Below are 25924 nucleotides of genomic sequence, written 5' to 3' on the forward strand. Positions count from 1 at the left end.
ACGACGGAAAAAAAACCAACCCAACAAATCTGCCATGTGTTACCTCTTAAGTTACAGTGCCGCTATGAAATATTTTAATACCCAGCAGCAACAACAACAACAACAACAAAAATTGCTGGAAAAGGAAGTAAGCCTGTTAATTAAAAGTACTCAGGAAAAAAAAAAAACCCCGGTGCGATAGGTTTGCCTGGGCTAGCTGAAGTGAGTCTGCCTTTTGTATGCATACAAATTGAGTCTACTCTGAGGACGATTTATTTCCTTAAATTGAATGGCTCTTTTCAAAGAGCCGTCTCTTTTTCTCCCTCTCCCTCAGCCCCCTCTCTCTCTCTCTTTTTTCCTTCAAGTCACACCAGGCTTGTAATCAGCAACAAAAGCTGACATAAATCAAGGGCGGATTGACAGGGGCTGACAAATAACTGATTGATTGCGGTTGGGTAGCATTGACAATTGATGGAGGGGTGGAGACGCCCAAAAAGAAGGGGGAAGGGAGGCGTGTGTGATACTGAAAGCATGTGACACGCACATTCCCCAATCTCTGCCTTAGTCTCCTCGTGTCATCACATGCCTGATTGGAGAATTTCAACTCGCACTCAAGAAGGGAAACGCTTTTTCTTTGGTATGACTGAAGAGGGAGCTTAGAAAATGTGAAGCGGGAGGGTGTGTTTTTTTTTTTTAATCTCCTGACCGCCCAAAACACGGTAAACTAAAGGGTCCAGTTAAAGTATAAAAAGACTTGTACAATATGTTCGTTACTGAGCTGGGCTGATTTTCAAAAGACAAAAATAGGAGCGACTTTTTTAAGGGGTGGGGAACAGGTAACCCCCCCCAAAAAAAAACCAAAAAATACCCCCAGGCATAGCGACTAGAGGTTTTCAACGTGTTCAGCTTTCTTGTTAACACATTAATTTCCTTCCACTCTTCCTACAAACAGAGGCCCAAGCCTATATACTCATCTTTTACACCGCTGCCCCTTAACATGTTCAAGGATAATATGCTTTTACTGTATTTTTATGTAGGGGGGAATAAAAAACATTGATCGGGATCCTGTTAAAATAAAAGAAGGGATGAAATCAAACACAAAATTATTAGCCCATCCCGTCCTCTCAGTAAGAAGAAAAAAAAAAAAAATGACACGGAGGGTTGGGGGAGGGTGAAGGGGTTGTTAGAGTATGGTAGAAAAAGAAAGAGGAGACTATTAAAAACAGAAAGAGGCAGAGAAGAAAAAGGAACGTCACATCCCCTTGACCCTCCAATCACCTCAGGGTCCCATTTGATTGGAAGGCGGCAAAGGCTTTAATCTGAGTCTAATGCAGCTGCTTTTGAAGTGAGTTTCTGTGCCAGATCCCGGGTTGGATGGGCTGCGGCTCACATCTCAGCTGAAGGAGAGCAACAGCAGCAGCAGGAAGAGGGAGACAGGGAGAAAACAAGGAAGGGGAAGGAGAAAAAAAAAAAAAGCAATACCACTTCCAGCAGCTGCCACCGCCTCTTCCCACATAGCTCATGACTGCAATTCAGAACAAAAGGATTATTCTCACGTTCCCTTATCGGACACATCCAGCGTTTATCGTCTGAAAAGTAAGAGAGAGAGAGAGAAAGATCGAGAATAAACATTCATCGCCTCTCTACAAATCTTAGCCTAGCCTAGCCGCCCCACTTATGAATTTGATCAGCGCGATTTCCACACTTTCCAGGAGAGCCGGGTCATGATCACATCGCCCTCGGCTTCTACAGGAAGAAAGTGTAATCGTCCAGCCTGGGAGAGCGCGCTTTCTGGGAATAGCAGCAGCCGCAGCAGCGTCTCCACTGCCGCCGCGAAATCCTGTTTTCATACAGTTCCTCCGTCGGATCCTTTAAGACAAGCGAACCGTCTTCCCATCAAGGTGCTAAAAATGCTCACAGCTCGGAGCGGACACATTTTGCACCCAGAGTACCTTCAGCCTTTACCTTCGACTCCTATCAGCCCTATCGAGGTAAGATCCACGCTCTCTCCCGTCGGAGTCGTAGGGACTGGGAAGGGGGGGGGGGGGGTTAAAACGCGGACCTACCCGCCTCTTATCTCGCTATGAAATAACAATGTTAGAACGCGAGGAAACGCGTGCGAAAAGCCAGAGATATTTTTAGACCCTCGCGTCGCTCTCCCAATTTATTTGAAATGATTGCATGGGGGGTTTGGTTTGTTTTTTTTTGTTTTTTTAATCTGCTCGTCTGTTTTGGGAGGTTGAGTCAGGTCAGATTTAAAGGGGATTACCGCAGTAGACGCTGAGCTATTAAGAAAACAGTTCAAAGGAGAAGGTTCTGGTGCCATCAGATTTGGCTGCGGGAAAATGTGTATTTTTCTCTAAAGTTGGGTCTCTATAAACCAAGAAACACGGTATTGCTGTAGCTTACCTTGCAATTGTAAATATCCCCCCCCCCCTCCTGTTGAGTGTATTTGCACAGATCTGTTTTTGTTCCTTTTCAGTAAATAGGAGGAAATGTTTAACTGCGCATTTTTGTCATCTGCTCTGCCACAGGTCAAGTGACGTTGTTTATTCGGCATTTTTAAAGCTGTGTGTAGAATATAGGGAGAGCGTCTGACTGTAGATAACTCAAAGGAACATTTGCAACTTTAAGGGGGGTGTCCTCAGACTGAATACATGAAAAAAAATCTAGACTTGGTTCCGTGAAATTGTGACGCCTGTCAGTATCCCAAAAAAATCTTTATATTTCATTGATCTTTTGCATACAAAAATCTTCTGCACAAAATGATATATGTAAAAAGTATATGTCGGTTGAGGGGGGAAAAAATAGAATGTTGAATAGATAATAAATTTGAAGCAAGACCACTTTTCTATCTATTTTTTTGTTTAAAAATCTATTTATTTTCACAGCTTGATGCCAAGAAGAGTCCGTTGGCCCTTTTGGCGCAGACCTGCTCCCAGATCGGGAAACCAGATCCTTCGCCTTCCTCCAAACTGTCTTCCGTCGCTTCCAACGGGTCCGGGGACAAGGACTCCAAATCGGGGCCTTTGAAGCTCAGCGACATAGGCGTAGAAGACAAATCGAGTTTCAAACCTTACTCCAAAGCGTCTGAGAAGAAGGACTCGGCCTCGGGAGTTTCCAGCGGGGACAAAAACGGTTTCCGAGTTCCTAGCGCCACCTGCCAGCCTTTCACTCCAAGGACAGGCAGTCCAAATTCCAGCACTTCCACCTCCCCCTTGCCGTCGGAAGGAAAAGCAGGAGAGTCCCAGGACAAGAAAGACTCTGAATCCAGCAAGAACTCATCACCGGACGGCTCTGCCACCACCAGCATCAGCCACAGCCGGATTAGCGTGAGTTGCGCTGGGATAAACGTGGAAGTGAATCAACACCAGGAGACCACGTCTGGGCCCAAATCCATTTCCTCCGAATCGTCTTCAACCACCCCGACCTCTTCGGCTTCTGTCCTCGGGCCTGGGCTGGTGGCCCCTGTCTCTCCCTACAAACCGGGGCAAACGGTCTTCCCCCTTCCGCCGGCTGGCATGACATACCCGGGGACTCTGGCTGGAGCCTATGCCGGGTATCCGCATCAGTTTTTGCCGCACGGAGTGGCGTTAGATCCGACAAAGTCGAGCAGCCTGGTTGGGGCCCAGCTTGCCAACACGCTTGGGTGCAGCAAGTCCGCAGGGTCCAGCCCTTTAGCTGGCGCTTCACCCCCCTCGGTAATGACAGCTAGCCTTTGTAGAGACCCTTATTGCTTAAGTTACCACTGTGCAAGTCACCTGGCCAGTGCTGCCAGTGCCTCGTGCACTCATGACCCAACTGCTGCAGCGCTCAAGTCTGGATATCCACTCGTTTACCAAACTCATCCGTTGCACAGTGTCCACTCTTCCCTGACTGCTGGGGCCACCCCTCCTTCACTAGCAGGCCATCCTTTGTACCCTTATGGCTTCATGCTTCCAAACGACCCTCTCCCCCATGTCTGCAACTGGGTGTCGGCCAATGGACCTTGTGACAAACGTTTTTCATCATCGGAAGAACTTCTCAGCCACCTGAGGACCCACACTGCCTTTCCAGGAACAGACAAACTCATCTCCAGTTATCCTAGTTCTTCATCTTTAGCCAGCGCAGCAGCGGCAGCTATGGCTTGCCACATGCACATGCCTCCTACTGGGGCACCCGGCAGTCCCGGCGCCTTGGCATTACGTAGCCCTCACCACGCTTTGGGACTGAGCAGCCGTTACCATCCCTATTCAAAAAGCCCTTTGCCAACTCCAGGTGCTCCTGTCCCTGTACCGGCAGCAACGGGACACTACTATTCCCCCTATGCATTGTATGGGCAAAGACTTACCACAGCATCCGCGCTGGGATATCAGTAATCAGTGACAATAGAGATACCCCTTAAACTTATTAAAAGTTCAAATATGACTTTTTTTTTCTAAAAAAAAAGAAGAAAATAAGTGTTCATTTGAGGACTGGATCCGTGGACACTGTATTTATTTATGTTAGCTTCAAGCGGGACAATTAAAATCATAAAGTGCATTACTTAACTGAGCTTGATAAGTAAAGTGAAACGCCCCCCATTGTAGAATTATACATAAAAATAGAGGTTTTCTCTAATGTTACTTTAAAAATTGCTATGATTGTATTGTACGTTCTTATTTAATGTCTCATTGAAAATCTTTACATGCATGTTTGTTACTAAAACAATTGGCAATTTGTCATTATAATTTCAAATTGCAATTATTTTTAAGATGTATACCATTGAAAGAGAATTGGTATTTTTTGTATGTACTCCGGGGAAAAAAAAAAGAAACAACTCTATTCCAAAAACCTCATTTGCCTTATTTTGTTCTTAACGGAACATTTAACTATTTTTTTTTCTTTTCAAGTCCACCCTGTGCAAGGGTCTAAGTAAGGTTTACGTCATGTACTAAAATAATAGATAATGTATCGCTCTAAAGATTAAAATTCCGTATATTTGATGTATTAAAAGTTTTACTTATTTTAATCCTTCTTTTTTTTTTTCTGTTAAACACATTCACAACAACAACCTTGTGTTAGGGTAGGGGATATTTAAACATATCTGCAGGTTCTGGATTCCCATATAATTGTCCAAACATTAACTATAATAATGGAGGCACGTTTGCAATTCTTTCCCTCTCTCTTTTTGTGTTTATAGATTTATTTAGAGTGATCACCTTTTATTTTTTGAGTTATCCATTTTAAGACGATAATTGGTCAGAAGATTAGGGGGGAGGCAGTGTACCCATAAGCAATTAGAGAATTTTTCTATCTTAAATGTTCACTATATTTCCTGTTTGGAAAAATGCTACGGCATTGTTTGACCGATGTCTGTTTCCTCAAGTACTTCGGGTGGAGTGTGGTGCACAGATAACTGAGGCAATGTTAACAACATTAACTTTTTTGTTTTTTTTTGCAGATTATTGGAAGAGATTCATTTAGTTTGATTATCTATTTTTTTTAAACAGCTCTTTGATCTTAATTGTGTGAAGTTTTGCAACCGATGGTGCAGTTAAAATAATGTAAGTGCTGCATCAAGTTTAACAATAATCCTGAACTTTCTAGTGAACTTTTCTTTTGTAAACGAGAGACTTTGAAGCGCATCTAGATTTTCAGGGTTTAAAAAAAAACCAAAACACCCCTTTTTCAATCAGGCTATGAATTGGCGATTAAAATATGACTATGTAATGACATACTCGCAAAAGCAGGATGTTTTCCTCAGAATAGCTCCAGTGACTTTTCAGTGTTTTCTTGGTTTAGCCTAGACCTGAGGTACGTTACAGATAGCTTATCAAACTGATATAACATCAATTTTTAGTCTAGCTTTCACAAATGTGCGTGGGAGGGACGGAAAAGTGGGAAAAAAGTGGCAAAGTACAATTCTAACCCCTTTTATTTGCTTGCATCTTTGGTAAGTTTATCGAACACCAAAGAACTTCTGGTAGCAGCTGGTCAGAGCAAAGAACAAGATATCTATTTGCTTCCCTTAAAGAAAGCCTTCTCGTTATAGCTTCACATCGACTGCGAATAAAAATGCAGCTTCAGCAATGGAGGCGCCTCGTCTACATTTTAAGTTTATTAACACAGCAAAGTTGCACTGGAGATTGCTGGCTTGATAAATCAGATACCCAATATAATTACCGTACACGGGTTTCATGTAGTGCACATATGCTAATTAGCTCGGCGCATTTACGCGAGATAATTAGTTGAAGTTAGGAGTTAATGTGCAAAAACAAAGTTAATGAAGTCTTTTTTTTTTTTTTTTTTGCTGCCTGAGTCAGGAAGTTGTAATCTAGTTGCCATCAGACCATATACTCCTGTGCACTGGGAATGACCATTTACGTAGCTCCCTGCAGGATGTCAAGGTTCCAGTATTGAGTGAAAAAGGTTCCAGTAGTATGTGCAAGCATCTGTGTATCAATTCTGTCTTCTTTCGATACACATATGTGCATGTGTATAAGTGCCCTTCTGATGAGTTGCAGGGTTTTGCTGGGCCCTGTGGGTGAATTACTGAATCGGAGACTCCAGGTCTGGGAAACGTGCATTGAAACCCACAAGCCCACCTTTGTCAATAGCATTTACCTTTTTTAAATTTTTTATATATATACGGCAAAAGGGCCCATTAAACGATTCTGCTTTGGAAATTTAAAGCCAGCTCTCATTTTCTTAAATCGCCATTACTGTGAACAGATGAAGGAGGGAAAAAACATTGTTTTCCTTTTAACCAGGCCTAATTTATACTAAGCAGGGAAAACAGGTTTTCTTGCTGAAATGTGAATGATAATGACTTTGCCATAACCACTGCAAAAAATAAACAGGAATAAGACATTAAAGTGAGGGTAAGGAGAGAGGGCCAATTTTAGAGTATATGTTTCATTGGTAATTATTGAATCCATGTCTTAACTTCCCTTCCTCCCAAAATAAATGCTACTTTGCTCCGCTTTGCTTTAGTTGTTTTTGGTTTTTCACCCTTTCAGGAAATAATAAAAAGGCTTCAGTGCCTTGAAGGTGCAGCACAGTATATCATATTGTTTTAATATATGAATCTCTCTGTCTCTACGTTTATACAGGAATAAAGAGATGTATAACAGAGTGAACATACCCAATTACTGAAGGTGGCATTTGAGGAAACCTTCCTGTGGCGAGTTCATTTCTTTGAAAACATACCTTGCTAACGATTCTTATTTACTTCCTCAGTAAAATCCTATTCCGGCAAGGGACAGGGAGGTAGTTTAAGATTTCAAATATTTTGTTGATTGGCAATTACCTAAGTAAGCCAGTGCTATCTCAATAGTCCTATCGTGTAAATGCCTTTCATGCTTAGTTTTAAATATTTTCCTTTTGACGGAGGAGAGAATGTTTTTCTCTTTCAGAACTTGGCACAACCCCCACCGGTTGTCTTCTGTTATCGGATGCTAAATGTTACAATAAATATTTTCTAATTTCTTTTCTTCAGTCCTGAACTTTGCCTTACCAAACCCTAATTTATTAATTTTATTTCCAGAAACTGCTCGAATAAAGCTGTGCAAGACTAGTATTGACTGCAAGTTGTTGCTTAATTTTTCTTTCTATTTTAAGTTAAACTTATAGAAACATGGTTTTCTAATAGTGATCGATATATTGGCATTTATTTTAGCAAGCAGAAAAGGCTCATTTGTTATTTTTCATACTTTTGCTACTAAACAATATGGGTCGTGGAGCTGACAGGAGCCGCTGGTTCATGCCACTCAACTAATTTAAAGAAAAAAACTCCAAAAACCCCAGCTCAAAAGGACATAAGGACAAAACTCATTAAAAGAACAACCCACATCAATCCAAGTGGAAGTCAGAAATAAATAACTATTTTTCTTCTGAGCAACTGTTTCTGAACATTAAACTTATAGGCTTATATAATTTTTAATACACCCGTAGTTAAATTTAGCAAAGAACAGGAATAAAAAGTAAATGAATATCTTCCCTCAAAATCCCCAACAAAAACAATTTTTTTTTTTTTTTAAAGAGCCTGTTCCCGACATAGACATTAAAACGATCACATAAGACCATACTCACGCTCTCGCTTATGCAGAATTGATATCAATATGTTTAATAGGTATGTTCTATATTCAATTGCGTATTTATTTTCTTTGGTATAATAATGAAAGCTGCTAGAGTCGCTAAGTTCTGTCTGCTGACCTTTACTGTAGTGCTTCTAGTGCAAAGAAGATTTGCAGTTCAGTACAGAAAGAACTTAACCTCTCTCCACTTCATATCTGGCAGCATGTCAACAGCTGTTCCTCAAAAAGAGGTTTTTAAATCTTTTATGTAATATATAAACCGCTTTGGTTATACCACAGAAAGGCGTATATCAGATTCATTGCCTTTACCCCTTACTCTTATAATACTCTCTTCAATTTAAGGCTGAAAAGTCCAATTGTAAGTACAAAAAACTGTTCCGATCCAAGAAGGTCATCATGGGGGAAGGGGGAGGAAACAAAAAAAAATCCAAAACATCAACTACGCTACAAAACTGCACACTTGATCCACAGACAGCTCCCTCCTTAGAGGTAACACAAACATTTTATTTCTTAGAAAGCCCTACGCTTCACTCGTACTCCTTGATAAAAAGGAGAAGATGGTAGTAGGCAGCAAGTTTCAGATTTTGAAAATCAAAATCTTCAAGAGGATACAGTTAATAAATAAAAAAAAAAAAAAAGAGGATACAGTTATGATTTCTTATGTTAATAGAGAGAAATCAAATTCAAATTTCCTTTAAATGTATTTATTTGATTCTTTCTTCTTGTAAATGCTGTGTTGTGGTAAAATCGAGACTCCTTGTAAGCTTCTTTTTTTTTTTTTTTCTTTAATGGGACAGCAAACAATCCTTGGAAATCAAACAATTAGAATTAAGCCTCGGAGCCCCACAGATAAGCTCCGGAAGTTAAAATCAGCTGACTAAAAGAAGAAAAAAAATAGGATGTTTTACAGAATGGATAAAGATGAGGTGATAGTAAGAAGGAAGCAGTAAGAAGAAGAACATTCTCCTTATAGATCTTGCCCATCGCTCGATTTGGCAGTACGAGGTGAAGCTCCCTTCTGAAGTTAATGACTTTTTACGCTTTTACTTTTTCTCACCATTTTATGGAAAATCTTTATCACTCGACTTAAATGGTTAGAAAGAACACGTTAATACGCAAATATTGATTCCTTAAGGATCTTCACTCATTTAAAAATGATGCAAACACTAATTCACAAAGACTTTGCTCTTGTCTAAAATTCAGGAACTGTTTCTTTTTTCTGCTTCTGTGAGAAACCAAGCCCAGGCTTGCTCTACACATTTTAAATAGCTTGATGTGTGGTTTTTTTTTTCATCTTCAAATAAATTGGAGACAACTTGACAATGCTGTCATCGTCTTCAACGTCACATAAAGGCAAAAAATAATGATAGCAGAGCTTGGAGAAAGCCGCCTACTGAAACCTGGAAAATATCAAACAAGCTTGAAAGAGCCTGAAAAGCACAATTAGACTAATCTTGCAATGCTTGGATATATAGGAGGGGCCGCTGAAAAGTTATCAGCCTAACCAAGAAGAGAATAATGTGGAAACATGAAACTTACAAGTAATTCCACACTTTTTGTGACACTTTTCGTTTCAATGATATGAAATGAAACGAAAAGTGTCAAGGAAAGTGTGGAATAACTTGTAAGTTTCATGACTCTACCTCATTCTCTTCTTGGTTGTGCCGAGAACTTTTCAGCGGCCCCTCCTGTATATCTATATCGCTCTATACATAGATATATAGATATCTCTCTGTGAATAGATATATGCTTTTTGCTTTGTATTTTTATCAGAAAATATTGCCATAAATTATAAAAATGGAAGTATTACTTTCATATTTAATATATGAAAATGCATTTAACTGTTGAGATAATTACAGCAGCGTGTTTGGGTTTTTTTTTTTAAACGTCTGTAAGATGCGCCTGTAATTGGTGCAACCACTGAACATTTTAGCAGAAGCTGTTGCTCTTTATCAGGGGTTATGAACTGAAAGACAGATAAAACGTAGCTGGAGCTGTGGATACAGTTAACTGCCGCTAAGCGGTGCTGCAGAGACCTTCAGAATCCCAAGAAACGAATTCCACTTCAAGAACTAGTACACAAATTTGTTTGCTACGGTTTTACAGTACATTCCCGTTTGACATTTGGCATATAGGGGTGCTCATAAATAAACACCAGTTCAATGTTTAGGGGGTTTTGTTTGTTGTCAATATAGCACCCCAGAATGTTGGACACTGACGCAGTCCCGTGGTTACAGCAACAACCATCTTTGATCTGAGCTAAACAAAGTATTGCATTATAACATATTGAGCAAGATAAAGTCAGATCATCTGTGGGCTAAAGCATGTGTGGTCTTATCTAGCTTGTAATCGCGTTCAGTTTGAGGGGTAAATGAATTGCGCTCATATTAAACAATTGTGTTTGCAGCAGATTTGATCTTATCAGATTACCACTGATATACTGTAAAACCGGATTTCAGAAAACTGTAATAGTATTCGATGCTAGATCCCTTCCATTCTATACTGCAAAAAGAGACTTGGGAGTTTGCATTTACTTATAAAAAAAGAATGGTAAACTGTGAAACTACCCGTGATACTACGTATTAGCGATTTCTTATCACGTTATCTTTCAACTGAAACCTTTGCCAAAGAAGAGCGGGTTAATAGGAGATGTGCAATTGAAAAGAACTGTTTTGCTTGAACCTATTTGAAAAGGAATGTGCAAAAGTTTGAAGGGTAAACTGCAAAACAATATTCACAATAACGTGAGAAAAGAAAATAATTTCAGCAGAGTGCCATTAAACTCTCACTTTAGTGAGAAGGATCTCCATATGACCAAATGTTTAAACATACTGTTATGTTAAGAACAAATTAATCACGCCGCTTAAATGCACGCCCACATAGTAAGGCAAAAAAGAAAGAAAGAAGTAAGAACAGCAAAGAAACCCACATTTTGAGGCTGTAAAACGAGCTATTTGATAAAAATCTGTAGTTGTTTACCAGGTTGCCGAGTCGTCCAAATTCACTTGTACTTTTTCAGAATATCTTTGTAACACTTGTTTGTTATAAGTCTGAAATGTCCATGCTTATTTCTGTTAAACTTGATACCCTTCTCTGCTCAATGGCTTGAATAGTTTGAAAAGACCACTTATGTTTTGGGGTTGTTGGGGTTTTTTTTAAATGCAATTCACTTGTGATATGGTTAATATCCTTTCCAACACGGTTCTAAGAAAGACTAATCTAGTGTTTCAAAAGACTCCCCTCCAATGCATCGTACATGCTACAATATTCACATCTGTTTTCACCTATGATCCCAAAATGCAGTGTGTTTGTACTCTATGGCAATGAGAAGATTCCAGCTGAGATAGCTATTTACTAAAGGCTTTTTTTAAAGGAAAGGTTTCTTGGGAGGGTTAACCCGTACATACTAGAGTGATTTCCCACTCTCTCAATGAAACGCCTATACTGTAATTTCTTAAATTGTGAAAGTAATGTGAAAGCTGCCTGTGTGGGTAAGAAAAGTGGGAGCTTGGATGAAATCTTAGGGCCTACCTTGCAAACTGCCACATAGCCCAAACTTATCAACTGCAATGAAGCCCATCAGCTCTCCAAACATACCAAACTAGAGATCTTCCTGATTAAAAAGATTAATATCATATAGATATTGGGATAAACATATACAGTCAAAAAACTGGTGCCATGCCATCTTTTTATGTTTTATAATTACTAGATTCAGGCACAATAATAATTTTCAAACTCCTTGAAATTCTTTACTTCCGACATATCTAACAAAAACCCCCAAACAAAATATGAACCTGGAAAAAAATCAAATGAAAAGCCTAATAGCTGAGAAAACGTTAACCTTTTGAGTTTGTTATCATGTGTCCAATGTATGCCCTGATATTTTCCCCTCATTAGTTTAAAAAAATTCCCCAAACTTAAATTATATCTTCTATGTAGTAGAAGGCTCAGATATAGAACTATAGAAATATTGCTGCGGAACAATTTTATTATGCTTAGAATAATATTCCAAAATCTGGAGGATGACACTGATTTGTACTATGACAAGGTATATTTTATAGCATACTTTCTACTTTCTTTTATACCTACTGGAAAGTGACAGTTATACTGTACATTCTTCATTATATTTGATTAATATGACAAATAATTGGATAAGTTAATATGCACATCTGCCAAACAAAACAGATGTACATACAGTATGAACAAATTAAATAGATTTTGACATTTGCTAAATGTTCTGAGCTAATATGTTACGATATACTGTATATGCACATGCATTAATACATTATTTTAAACTAGACCGTAGACTTTCTTCAGAGAGGAGCTGTTTTGGTTTCAGTGGATCTCATACGTAATGTCATTCCCTTAATACTCCATTAACTATGGAGTCAGTTGTTTAATGCTGAAATTATTGTATACAAACAGCATGGGCCTGTGCTGATGTTATCGTGGTACATTAACTGATATTGTGTGTTAAATCCCGTGTTAACCAGCTAACTGGAAAATTAAGATTTTTGGGGTGTAGAAAGTGCAATGACTGCATCTTAATTGTTAATTGTTAACATGGCAGATAGCGCAGAGCAGTTAATGCCACCTCAAGATGTGTAGCTAACTGTATCTCGCATCATCTGCTGTGCAGCTAATTTAGAGAAAAAGTTGCAATTGTTTGATAACTGCATGGCAGCCTTTACATATACAGGATGGGAAGACTCCCAACAGTTGAGGGAAAGTTTTTGCAGTTACTGCACATCGGATTTGGAAAATAATAAATGGCAACCGCAAAACCTTATTTCACCTTAATAAATAGGGGCCTTTAAAAGTATTGTAGTATTTTGAAAACAGTGAACTCAAAGCATCCTTCACATTCATAGGGCAACTTTGCAGAGGTATACTCAGTGTTCAACACTGAAATTATGGGGTTCTTTTACTAAGATGTGCTAAGAAATGGGCATATCACATTTTAAAATGGGATTTTCTGCATGCTAATCCCATTTCTATCGCATCCCTAAAATACGGCTATTTCCTTTAGAAGTAGTTGAGAAGTAGGACCTGTGCCCCAAAATTGGCAGGGAGAGACAGAGATTATGTATATACTTCCCCTCCGTATTCGCGGTTTCCATATCTATAGATTCGATTATTCATGGTTTTAAAACAAAAAATGCTTTTTCATTTTTCAGGCTATTTTAAGCCCTGTAAGCCTCCCCCCCCTTAAGCCTTACCTGGTGGTCTAGTGGGTTTTCAGGGCAGGAGTGATCTTCCCATGCTCCTGCCCCGTGCATATCGCTCACAGGAAATGGCTCGAGAGACTATAGGAGCTCAAGGCAGCCATTTCCTGTGAGCGATCTGCATGGGGCAGGAGCGTGGGAAGATTGCTCCTGCCTGAAAACCCGCTAGACCACCAGTAAGGCTTAAGGGGGGAGGGCTTTCAGGGCTTAAAATAGCTGGGTGAAGCAGTGGTTAGGGGCAGAACCGGCCCGAATATTATTCGCGGTTTTAAAATATTCACGGGCCGGCTCTGCCCCTAACCACTGCGAATACGGAGGGGGAAATATATCAGTGTTTAATCGTGAAGAAGTGGCACCTATGCAGAGTGCTAGATTCAACTTTGGCTGCCTTATTGGGCAGACTGGATGGACTGATGACTGTGCCCATATTTTTCTGCCCATATTTGCTATGTTGTTATGTTCTTTTTATTTTTGCAGGTGCTGTGCTAATTTTTCCATTAGTGCATGAGACCTGCAAAAATATTAACATAGGAGCACTTATCGCTTCCTATTTAGGATGTTGTTCTAAAAGTCCATAAGCCATTAAGATGGACTTGGGAAAATCCACTGCTTATTCCTAGGATAAGCAGCATAACATTTGTTCTTTAGGATTTTGCCAGGTACTTGTGACTTGGGATGGTCACTGTTGGAAACAGGATACTGGGCTTGATGAACCATTGGTCTATCCCAGTATGGCCACTCTTTTTTTTATTTATCAAATTTCAGTTATCTTATCAAGCATAAATCTTGTACAGACAAGATTGATACAGTCCAATATATTTCAGGAAAAGAAAAATATATAAAGAAACATTATAGACCAGGGGCGACATGCAGCCCACCAGGTACAATTTTGAGGCCCTCGGTATGTTAATCATAAAAGTAAAATAAAAGTTTCTTGATTATATATCTCTTTAGTTATAAATTATAATATTATTATTAAGACTTAACCAAAAGGAATGATTTATAATCTATAAAGAGTTTTACCTCATGCAAAATTGTCATTTCTTTAATAAGACTTTTTTCTGAGGCCCTACAAATGCAAAATGTGGCCTTGCAAAGGGTTTGAGTTTGAGACCACTGTTATAGACTAATCATTCTCAAGTCCACTATTTAGATCCAAGATTACATAGAGCAGACATATAACGATAATTCTACAATAAACTAGAAAAAATAAGAGGAAATTGCGTCATCTGACACCTGGTTCCCAGAGACTATTAATCATTTAAGAGCTCTAAACTTCATACTCCCTCAAGGCGTTTCATGGATAGCAAAGCAGTTAGATGAGAAGGTTCCAAAAATACTTATTTCAAAGATTGATATCTTACTATACATTTGCATGGATATCTTAAATAAAAAGTCCCTTCTATGAGCGTAACTCCTGGTTTCAAAATCAAAGACTGACGCCTTGTGTATCCCAAGACATCTGGGAATATCTGGATCTTAAATCCCAAAAATTCTTTACGTCTGTTTTAGAGAACATTTTCAAAATCCACATTTTATCTGGCAAAAGTGCCACCAAAACCACTAATGTTGAGGATTTAGCTACCTCTTTATCAAAGGTCTCCAAAATAGTTGAAATGTTCAACTGTTCTTCATTTTGATTTTGATTAGGAATATGCTGGTCTTGCAACCTCCTAATAGGTAAATAATAAATCTGAGAAAAAGGAAGGATTGATTCCTCTGGAACTAACAATACTTCTAAAAAATATCTTTTCAACATCTTCCTTGGCATCACTGAGAACAACTGAAGAAAGTTCAGGAAACATAAATTATTATTCAGATAACTATTTTCTGATATTTCTATTTTCCTTCTCAAGTTCATATTATCTTTAATTATAACATCCTGAGTCTAACGTATCTCACTTAAGTCCTTATCATATTTATCAAGCCAAAATTTTGAAGAACCCATTTCAACTTTTAATTCTTTCAGTTCTTCTTGCTTTTTAGTTCTTTCTTCCAGACACTGAATTTGAGGGCACAATGATTTCCCCAAATTAGCCACTAAGGGCTCCTTTTACAAAGGTGTGGTAGCGGTTTAACGCACGCTAGACTGCCAGCTGCGCTAGCCGCTACCGCCTCCTCTTGAGCAGGCGGTAGTTTATCAGCTAGCTTGTGATTAAATGTTGCGTGCGTTAAAGCCACTACTGCGGCTTTGTAAAAGGAGCCCTAAGTCCCATAAAGAGTCAAGAGTTACTTCAGTAGGTTTAATCAAGGAATAATTTTGCAATTGCACAGTTATAGACTACTCACCAATCTGGTTCTCATCCTGATTGCCTCCATTGGGATCCTGCTCCTTCTCAGCAATTGACAAACTCACAAAGTCCTTAGATGGTCCTTCCTCCGATCAAGGAGAATCCAGGTCCGCTGATGTTACCACTAAAGTCTCCAGGACAGGAACCACCACCAACCTCGCTATATCCTGAACCCACTTCAGAGAACTGGCTTTCTGCGGCTGAGGAGGAGGCACTCTACAGTTGGGGCTCAGCATGGTATCCAGCCCTGGGAGATTCGCTGTGCCTCTGTTCTGTGCCAGCATCTTCAGCGGGCATCCCTATGACATCATCTCAATCTGTAGCCTCTTCAAAAGTTATACAATGAGCCCAGCTGAATGGACTTGGGGCACTGCGAGGCTCCAGCAGTGTTCATAACACATCGCTTTGGCATGGAGGAAAGAGTTCTCTGTAAAACCAGGAAAACTACAAGTTGCAGGAAAAACCTCAGTAGAGATCTTCCATGCGTCAGGTGAATGTGGCCATCTTGGATCCAGCAGTCTAACCAGCCAGTATGGAAACTCTTATGTTGCAATGTGTGTTGCATTAAGCCTTTTATCCCATGTTAAGCAAACATGTAAAATGGCCCCTTTTAAAAAGCTGTGGTAGAGGTTTCTACTGCGGGCTGGCGAGGTAAATGCTCCAACGTTCATAGGAATTCTATGAGTGTTGGAACATTTACCTCACTGGCCCGTGTTAGAAACTTTTACCACAGCTTTGTAAAAGCCAGCAAAAATTAGCAAATAAACTATATTCCAGAGGTTTTTTTCTCTGATTTTACAGAAAATATTTTCATACTCGGAGAATCTGGCTGGCTCACTCCAAACACAGTGTTACTGTGTTAAAATTAATTTAAGGAAGAAATTAAGAATTTTGAAAGTTCACCCATTAAGTCTGTTTGAGGAATTAGATAACATTAGAACATCCCCCTAACCCATACTACATTTTTTTTTCTTACAGGTTTTAAGATACCAGGGATGTATGCCCAATTTGGGTGCACATCCCTGGCATTCTATAACATGTTGCGCAAACTGTAGGAACACGCCTGACCCTCACCCATGCATTTCCCATGACCATGTCCCCTTTTGGGTATGCTATGGGATTTGAGCACACATTATTACAATGGTAAATCAAAAGGTAAAGTTAAAATACATTTAAAGGCTTTAATAGAAGCAACTGTGAGCAATTGAACATATCACTTTTCAAAGAAAAATGGGGAGACCCAATGATCCACAGTGAAAACAATCGACCGATGAAAACAAAAACTGTGGATACAGATGTTCTGGAGATAATTTATTAAACATTGATATATAAAACCATGAAAATTCAATTAAAAAAATACAATGATAAAAAATACTGTGATAAAAATCCAACCGGACCCTACACGATCTGTGTTTCGGCAAACACGCCTTCCTCAGGAGTCCAATGGTTTGCAACCTCACATATAAAGAATTGGACTGAAAATAGTCTATTGTCTTTAAACATGTGAGCAAAGAACATCACAGACAAGCTGAAGTAGCAAAAAAAAAAAAAATGCCACATAGTCCCCAAGCAAGGTGACATATTTGTTGAATCATTCAACTAGCTTCTGCATTCCTGCAGAGTTTTTTGGTTGCTCCCGAAGCCTGGTGAGCTCCGCTTCCTTTACTTCATCATCAGAGGTGAATCTGCAACCTTGCAGCATCTCCTTCAGTGGACCACAGATATGATCATCGCTAGGCACTAGATCCAGGCTGTAAGGAGGATGTGGAAGAAGTTGCACTGTCTCTTCTGATGCTGTGTGAGGATGTGCACTGTCATGGTGCAGCAAGGAATTTTGGACAATATTCCTCTTCTTTTGCATGCAAATTGCAGGTTTAAGTTTATGTTGTAGTGATGCACAGAAATTTTAACTGTTTGCATTTCCACATGGTTCGCTCCCTCTGCCCAAAGTGCCCTACTGCATATTGTTCTTCAATGGTGCAATCTAGTGTTTCTGACCTCGTGACTGTCACACAACTTAAGGCCGAGAACTGCACTGTGCATGGATGAACTATTTAACAGGTAATGCATGAATATATATGTTGCATTTCGCTAGCTCTGTACTGGTTATCACATTAACATTTGCCCTTGTATTTAATAGTGCATAGTAAAATGTACACCTAAGTCCAAATAGGTGCCAATTAGCACCATAATATTGGCAATAACTGGAACTAATCAGCACCAGCTTGGAATTGGCTGTACATTTTGCTATATGCTATTCTGAAACCCAAAAGGTTGGGGGTGCATGGGATGTACATGGTTAGGTCATGGGTGTTCTTAAAATTTATGCACATTGTTCAGTGTAGAATACCAATGTTGGGGGGTCAAAATTGGGCACCAGTAATCATACCTGGTTTTAGCAGGATTGCAAGTCCTGATGCCCAAATATGAGCACCCAAATCAGTACTTAGGTTGTAAGAATGGTTGGTTAGTGCTATGAAATTACTGATAATAAATAATCTTGTTTGTCTAGGGGAATACACTACCACTGAGATTACCGTATTTTCATGTAGATAAGGCGCACCCGTGTAAAACGCGCACTCGGTTATAGCGCGCGGAAAACACAAATTTATGTACAGAAATTTTTATATACCGCGCACACCCGTATACCGCGCATGCTGCCTGACTCTCCTTTCGCCTGCCCCGACTCTCCTCTGCCCACCCCGCCTCTCCTTTCACCCGCCCCGACTCTCCTCTCCCCCTTGAAGTCCTGTCCCCACCCTGAAAGCCTGATGCCCCCCCTGACATCCGATTCACCCCCCGCAGGACCGCTCGCACCCCCACCCCGAAGGACCGCTCACACGCACTCCCACCTGCACCCGCACCCCCACCCTGAAGGACCGCTCGCACCCCCACAGCCTCCCGACCCCTCCCCCCATCATGTAGAAGCTCCTTGGCGGTCCCGGCCCTTCCGTGAGCCCTGTGCCTGCGCTGCTTCCTCTTCCAGCGGTTCGCCCTTTCTCTAACATCAAGCCCTCTTGCCCCGCCGACTCCCCGACTCCCTGACACGATCGGGGCAAGAGGGAGCTCAAGCACTCTTGCCCCAGCCAACCGCGGCACCCCCGACACGATCGGGGCAAGAGGGAGCTCAAGCCCTCTTGCCCCCCCGACACGATTAGGGCAAAAGGGAGCCCAAGCCCAACCCGACCATGTGCCCAAGGCCCTGCCCCCAGGAGGGACCTAAGGCTCCCGGGCCTATTCTGATTGGCCCAGGCGCCTTAGGCCCCACCAGTAGGCAGAGCTTTGGGATGGATGGGCCAATTCGGCCTCATTCCATCGTTGGCTGCCTGCCGGACAGGCGGGTTTGGCTCCCGTCTGTACGGCCAACTACACAAAGGTACAGGGAAGGGGGATGGGGGTGTCGTGGGGATCGGCCAGGGGGGTCGCGGGTCGGCTGGGGGGGCGGTCGGAGGTTCTTGGCGGGGGGCGGTCGTTGGGGGGAGGGGGGTTTGCATCAAGGGCAGGAGGGCCTGGGATCCCTCCTGCCCATAATGTAGTGCGGGGTGAGGGTAGGGGGTCGCCGTGGCCAGGAGGGTTTGGGCTCCCTCCTGGCCCAATATTGTCGGGGAGTTGGGGAGTCGGCGGGGCAAGAGGGCTTGGGCTCCCTTTTGCCCCGATCGTGTCGGGGGTGCTGCGGTTGGCTGGGGCAAGAGGGCTTGAGCTCACTCTTGCCCCGATTGTGTCGGGGGTGCCGTGGTTGGCTGGGGCAAGAGGGCTTGAGCTCCCTGTTGCCCCAATCGTGTCAGGGAGTCGGGGAGTCGGCGGGGCAAGAGGGCTTGACGTTAGAGAAAGGGTGAACCGCCGGAAGAGGAAGCAGCGCAGGCTCAGGGCTCACAGAAGTGCTGGGACCGCCAAGAGGAAGCAGCAGGACACCGATAGGAGCTTCTACATGATGGGGGGGTGGGTTGGGAGGCTGTGGGGGTGCGAGCGATCCTTCAGGGTGGGGATGCGGGTGGGAGTGCGTGCGAGCGGTCCTTCGGGGTGGGGGTGCGGGTGCGTGCGAGCGGTCCTTCGGGGTGGGGGTGCGAGCGGTTCTGCAGGGGGTGGTGAATCAGACGTCGGGGGGGAACTATGTAAAAAAAATTTTGTACAACGCGCTCATGCGTATAACGCGCAAGGTTTGTACAAACCACGTATAACGTGCGCGTTATATGCGAGAAAATACGGTAGGTCCCAGGGAACTTTTCAGCTTGTCTATTCGCTTACACACACTGATTACACTGCCAATGGAAAAGCAATTGCGGTTAGCACAAAAGATAATAAAATTGCATGAATAGGGTGATGCACAGCTTAGTTACAGGCATATATAAGTAAATGTTCATAAATGAACAGAACAACACTGAACAAATATGCACAATAATGATTCTGAATAGCCAGACTATGCAAAGAAGCTAGATTATTAAGAGAAAGGAACTAGCTAGAATTTGCTAAACTAAGCATCAAACCATGTAACTATCCACAGCAAGAAAGAAAGCCATAATTCTATCTATCTAACCCCAGCGCTCTAGGAGGATATGCAGGCTTACCATTTACACCATGTGATCAGGGCAGGATTAATTCATTGAGGGCACCTAGGCACACAAGCACACTGGGCCCCCTGCCCCGCCCCACCCCATCATGCGCCCAGGCAGAAACAGGAAGCTGCATCAGAGGGAAGCTTTGGGCAAGCAGCACCGCTTCCACAATTACAGTTCCCATTGCCTTTCTTACCCGCTTTGCTTGCTTCTCTTACTTTCCATCGATGGGGAGGGGGGGTGGGGGGGCTGCGTTGCTGATTGATACTAGAGAGGCCCATCGCCGTTTGGAAAAAATAATGTTGATACCCTCCTTCGTCGGGCCCCCCTGACAATTTCGGGCCCTAGGCACGTGCCTACTTGGCCTATTGGTTAATCCTGCCCTGCATGTGATATTCTCTCTTCTGTGTAGAGATCTAGGGCCTTCTCCATTTTGGGGCTGTCAGACTGATTATGACCCTCTGCCGGTATCAGTTCTTGGCAGGATGCATACCAGCACAAACAGCTGTCAGTCCTTTGATGACCAGAGGTAAAGTTACACTCTGGCAGTGTATACTCTCTGACTAGGTCTCTCTATGGCAGGGAGATCCAAGAAGACGGATCTCAGCAACCTGATTTAGAGTAGCCAAAGAAGGCACACGAGTCTCACAGGGACTCTTATCTTGGCTACTGTAGTGTCTTCTCTCCAACTCCTGTATACACTCCAACTCACTCCTGCATACACTTGATGTTACTTCTTCCACACCTCATGAATAACTGCCTAAGACTGCATAAGTCTTTTGTTCTTCTTGTCTTCTCCTTCCTGCCACTGAGGTCTCTATCCAATAGGTGGATGAGCATCAATCATAGGCGTGCCTTATTGCAGCTCATCATAGGTGCATGTCATAAGTGTTACCAGTGCATTTGCTGGTCAAATACCAAAGTGCCCTGCAGTATCTGTCCAATGTCATCATAAATTGCTCTAGAGATAAGGTTGCCTGGCACTGACTGCCACAGTTCCATGCTGGAGACTTCTTATCTCATATTCCAAGAGGGGGTCCTGCTTTGCTAACAGACAAGCAGCCTGTGAAATTCCAAGATGCTGACAGAAGTGAAAATGATTTTTGGCCTCACTAGGCTCAAAGCCTAAAAAATGGTACCAAAGATGATATTAAGAACATAAGAACATAAGCAGTGCCTCCGCCGGGTCAGACCATAGGTCCATCCTGCCCAGCAGTCTGCTCCCGCGGCGGCCCAAACAGGTCACGACCTGTCTGAATCACCAGAAGGGGCCCCCTTGCTACCTTGGTTTCCCATTGAGTCCTATCTTCCCATCGAAGTCCTAACCCTCCGGTCTTGCACATGCACGACCTGGTTGGGTTTCTATACTTATTACCTGGTTAGCTTTCTATACCTGTGTTACATTCCAGCACCTCTTTCAGTATCCCACGATCCCTTTATCCCTCAGGAATCCGTCCAATCCCTGTTTGAATCCCTGTACCGTACTCTGCCTGATCACTTCCTCCGGTAGCGCATTCCAGGTGTCCACGACCCTTTGGGTGAAAAAAAACTTCCTTGCATTTGTTTTGAACCTATCTCCCTTCAGTTTCTCTGAATGCCCCCTTGTACCTGTTGTCCCCTTCAGCCTGAAGAATCTGTCCCTATCCACCCTCTCTATGCCCCTCATGATCCTGAAGGTCTCTATCATATCTCCCCTGAGCCTCCTTTTTTCCAGAGAGAAGAGCCCCAGCCTATCCAACCTCTCGGCGTATGGGCAGTGTTCCAGCCCTCTTACCAGTTTCGTTGCTCTCCTTTGGACTCTCTCAAGTACTGCCATGGCCTTCTTGAGGTACGGCGACCAATATTGAATGCAGTATTCCAGATGTGGACGCACCATCGCTCGATACAATGGCATGATGACTTCCCGCGTCCTGGTTGTTATGCCCCTCTTTATGATGCCCAGCATCTTGTTGGCTTTTTTCGAGGCTGCTGCGCACTGCGCAGATGGCTTCAGTGATGCATCCACCAGCACACCCAAGTCTCTCTCTAGACTGCTGTCTCCCAGCAATGCCCCCCCCAATTTGTAGTTGAACAACGGGTTCTTTTTCCCTATATGCATGACCTTGCATTTTTCCACGTTAAAGTGCATTTGCCATTTGTTTGCCCAGTTTTCCAGCTTGTCCAGGTCCCTTTGCAGGTCCTCACACTCCTCCCTGGATCTAACTCTGCCGCACAGTTTGGTATCGTCTGCAAATTTTATAACCTCGCACTTTGCCTCCTTTTCCAGGTCATTGATAAATATGTTGGAGTAACGGCCCCAGCACCGATCCCTATGGCACACCGCTCGTGACTCCCCGCCAGTCAGAATATTGTCCCTTTACTCCGACCCTCTGCAGTCTACCCGACAACCAGTGCTTGATCCATCTGTGCACATCCCCTCCCACCAGTGTTCCCTCTAAGCGGGCGGGTGTTGTGAGCAAACTTTTTTCACCGTGAGCCAAAAATATCGGGCGCCAGCAAGTTATGAGCCAACTCGCCCGATTCTCCTCTCGCCGCCCTGCCATCTGCCGTACGCCTCTTCCGATCGTGCGCTGTGACGAGAAACGTGTGCGCTGCGATGTAATATTTTGTGCGCCAGCGCACGCCAGCGCAGCTTAGCGGGAACACTGGTTCAAATGGTTTTATTTATTTCCCCAAATTTATTTTTGTTATACGCATTGAAAATATTTGATATTGCGTTTAAATCAAAATCTCAATAAACTTGAAACGAGTGCCCGTGAGATTGTGGGAGGGTTAAATACTCAAAACTTAGAAGTTTTTGCTACGCCAGCTTTCTGGTATCTTTACATACAGTGGCGTACCTAGCATATGTAACATCCGGGGCCCATCATTTTTTGGCACCCCCCCCCATCTGTAAGAAAAACATGATTTTTAGTAACAAACCACACGTCACACATGAGTACCTAGGAAAAGGCAGCATCTTACATATTGCAGTGAGCAGTACATCAATACACCCATTGTAAAACTAAACAAGCCAGACCAGCACAGATCAATCCTACACCGTCAATCCTAACAGAAAACCATGTCTTTCGAACACACAGAACACAGAAAACACCTTCGCCTAGTAAGGAATATGTAATCACAAACTAACCCCTCCCTCTTTTACAAAACTGTAGTGTGGATTTTAGCTACGGAGGTAACAGCTCTGATGCTCATAAAATTCTGAGCATCAGAGCTGCTACCACCAAGGCTGGTGCTAAAAACGCTTCACAGTTTTGTAAAAGGGGGGATAAAATAAAAATACATAGACAAAGGTTAAATTGAACCAGCAAGAAGCTGGACTCTGCATACAATGCTTCACAGAAACAGTGACACATGTCTCCTAAAGCAATAAATAAATAGAAATTTTTTTCTACCTTTGTCTTCTGTGGTTTCTCCTTTCCTCATCTTCTTGTAACTCTCTTCCTTCCATCCACTGTCTGCCGTCTCTCTTCCCCTATATGGCATCTTCTCTCCTTCTATGCCCCTTCCAGAAACTGTATGCCTCCCCCTTCCATCTCTCCTTTCACCCCATTGGTCTGGCATCTCTCTCCTCGCCTTCCCTCTCCCACACCTCTCCTCATAGTCTGGTATCTCCCCTTCCCTGATTCTCTGGCATCTCTCTCCTTTCCTTTTCTTCCATCTTTCGCTCCCCCTCCATGCTCTCACATCTCCCCCTTCCTTTTCCCTTAGACTGGCATACCTTCCTCCTACGCTCCAAGCCCTGGCATCTCCTTTAATTCCCTCCCTCATCTTCCTTCTCCCTCCAGCTGGGTACCGCAACACTCTTCCCTGCAGCTCTGCACTTCCCCACAATTGCCATGCTTCGGTTCCTCTTCTTCCTTCCTTCCTCCCCCCCCCCCCCGCGGGACCCTGCGGCACCATCAACTCTTACTCCCTCTAATGTCGGCCCTGCAGCTCCAGACTTCCTCGCACCTTCTCCCCTCCCCCTTTGGATCGCTATTATTTTAAATGTTATAGCCGCGGAGCTGTATCCATCAGTGGAGATGTCTAACCTCGGCCTGCCCCGGAACTCTTACTGCAGCAGACGCCCGTCTAGGCAGGAACAGGAAGTCACTGCTGCAGTAAGAGTTCCGGGGCAGGCCGAGGTTAGACATCTCCACTGATGGATACAGCTCCGCGGCTATAACATTTAAAATAATAGCGATCCAAAGGGGGAGGGGAGAAGGTGCGAGGAAGTCTGGAGCTGCAGGGCCGACATTAGAGGGAGTAAGAGTTGATGGTGCCGCAGGGTCCCGCGGGGGGGGGGGGGAGGAAGGAAGGAAGAAGAGGAACCGAAGCATGGCAATTGTGGGGAAGTGCAATCCCCCCAATGCGTCCCCTTACCTTACCGACGCGTGTGTGCGCTGTGAAGAGAAACTTTGCGCTGCGATGTAATATTTTGTGCGTGAGCGCAGGCCAACGCAGCTTAGCGGGAACACTGCCTCCCACCCCGTGGTTCCACAGCTTCCTAAGCAGCCTTTCATGTGGCACCTTGTCGAAAGTCTTTTGAAAATCGAGGTAAATGATGTCTATGGGTTCCCCATTGTCCACCCGACTGCTTATTCCCTCAAAGAAGTACAAAAGGTTCTTTAAGCATGACCTTCCCTTACAGAATCCGTGCTGGCTTGTTCTCAGTAGGCCATTTCTCTCGATGTGCTCGCAAATACCATCCTTGATCATAGCTTCCACCATCTTCCCTATAATTGAAGTCAGGCTCACCGGCCTGTAGTTCCCGGGGTCACTCCTCGATCCCTTCTTGAAGATAGGTGTGACATTCGCCAGTTTCCAGTCCTCTGGTACCTCTCCAGTTTTCAAGGATAGGTTGCAAACATGCTGGATTGTGCCTGCTATTTCTTGTCTTAGTTCCTTCAGAACCCTTGGGTGGATCCCGTCTGGGCCCGGCGATTTGCCACATTTTAACCTGTCTTTCTGTTTGAGGACATCCTCCTTACTTACCTCTATGTGTTCCAATTTTTCAGCCTGTTCCCCACTTATGAGCTCCTCTGAATCCGGTATGTTAGATGTGTCTTCTCTCGTGAAAACCGACGAGAAGAACGTGTTCAACCTCTCAGCTACCTCTTTATCCTCCTTAATCACTCCCTTCCTATCCCCATCGTCCAATGGCCCCTTTACGTAACTGAAGAATGCCTTGAAGTTCTTCGCCTCCATGGCCAGCCCCTCTTCGTAGTTCCCTTTTGCTTTTCTAACCTCCCAGTGGCATTCCTTTTGGCATTTCCTGTGCGCCTGGTGATTTTCCTCCGTTGGGTCCTTTTTCCATCTCCGGAAGGATACTTTTTTGTCATTTATTGCCCTCTTTGCTTCTGTTGAGATCCAAACTGGGTCTTTTGATCGCTTGTTCTTGCCGCCTTTCCTGAAACTGGGGACGTACATTCTTTGTGCTTCCTGCAGGGTGTCCCTGAATAGGGTCCAGGCGCTTCCTACAGTCTCCATCCTAAGGATGTTTCTGAGCTTCCTCCCCACCATTTCCCTCATAGCAGCATAGTTCCCTTTCCTGAAGTTGAGCGCAGTTGTTGTGGTCCTCCTTACTGTGGGTGTCCCCTTTTCTAATGTGAATCTGATCGCATTGTGGTCACTGTTGCCTAGTGGTCCTCCCACTTCTACCCCTCTTGCAGGCCCCCCTAATCCGTTTAGGATGAGGTCAAGAGTAGCACTCTCTCACGTCAGTTCCCTGACTAGTTGCTCCATGAAGCAGTCCCTCACAGCTTCTACAAATCCTGTTTCCCTAGCGCAGTTGGAGTGACCCGTACTCCAGTCAATCCCCGGCTATATTTCCGGAG

General features: G+C 43.3%; 1 protein-coding gene across 1 annotated transcript; it reads left to right on the plus strand.

Annotated features, from left to right (window-relative positions):
• Window positions 1–725: 725 nt before the first annotated feature.
• ZNF503 (zinc finger protein 503) lies at window positions 726–4969 on the plus strand. Its single transcript, XM_033942498.1, has 2 exons — window positions 726–1970; window positions 2871–4969. Exons 1-2 carry the CDS (start codon window positions 1704–1706, stop codon window positions 4335–4337), a joined length of 1734 nt encoding a protein of 577 aa, XP_033798389.1. The 5' UTR covers window positions 726–1703; the 3' UTR covers window positions 4338–4969.
• The last annotated feature ends 20955 nt before the right edge of the window (window positions 4970–25924 follow it).

This window comes from Geotrypetes seraphini, chromosome 4 (assembly GCF_902459505.1).
Source record: "Geotrypetes seraphini chromosome 4, aGeoSer1.1, whole genome shotgun sequence".
In the NCBI taxonomy this organism is placed as follows: Eukaryota; Metazoa; Chordata; class Amphibia; order Gymnophiona; family Dermophiidae; genus Geotrypetes; species Geotrypetes seraphini.

Excerpts from the sequence above, each read along its gene's own strand:
- ZNF503 (XM_033942498.1), top strand. The coding sequence starts at position 1,704 with ATGATCACATCGCCCTCGGCTTCTACAGGAAGAAAGTGTAATCGTCCA. Across the intron at positions 1,971-2,870 it reads CTCCTATCAGCCCTATCGAG|CTTGATGCCAAGAAGAGTCC; the intron begins GTAAGATCCACG and ends TTATTTTCACAG.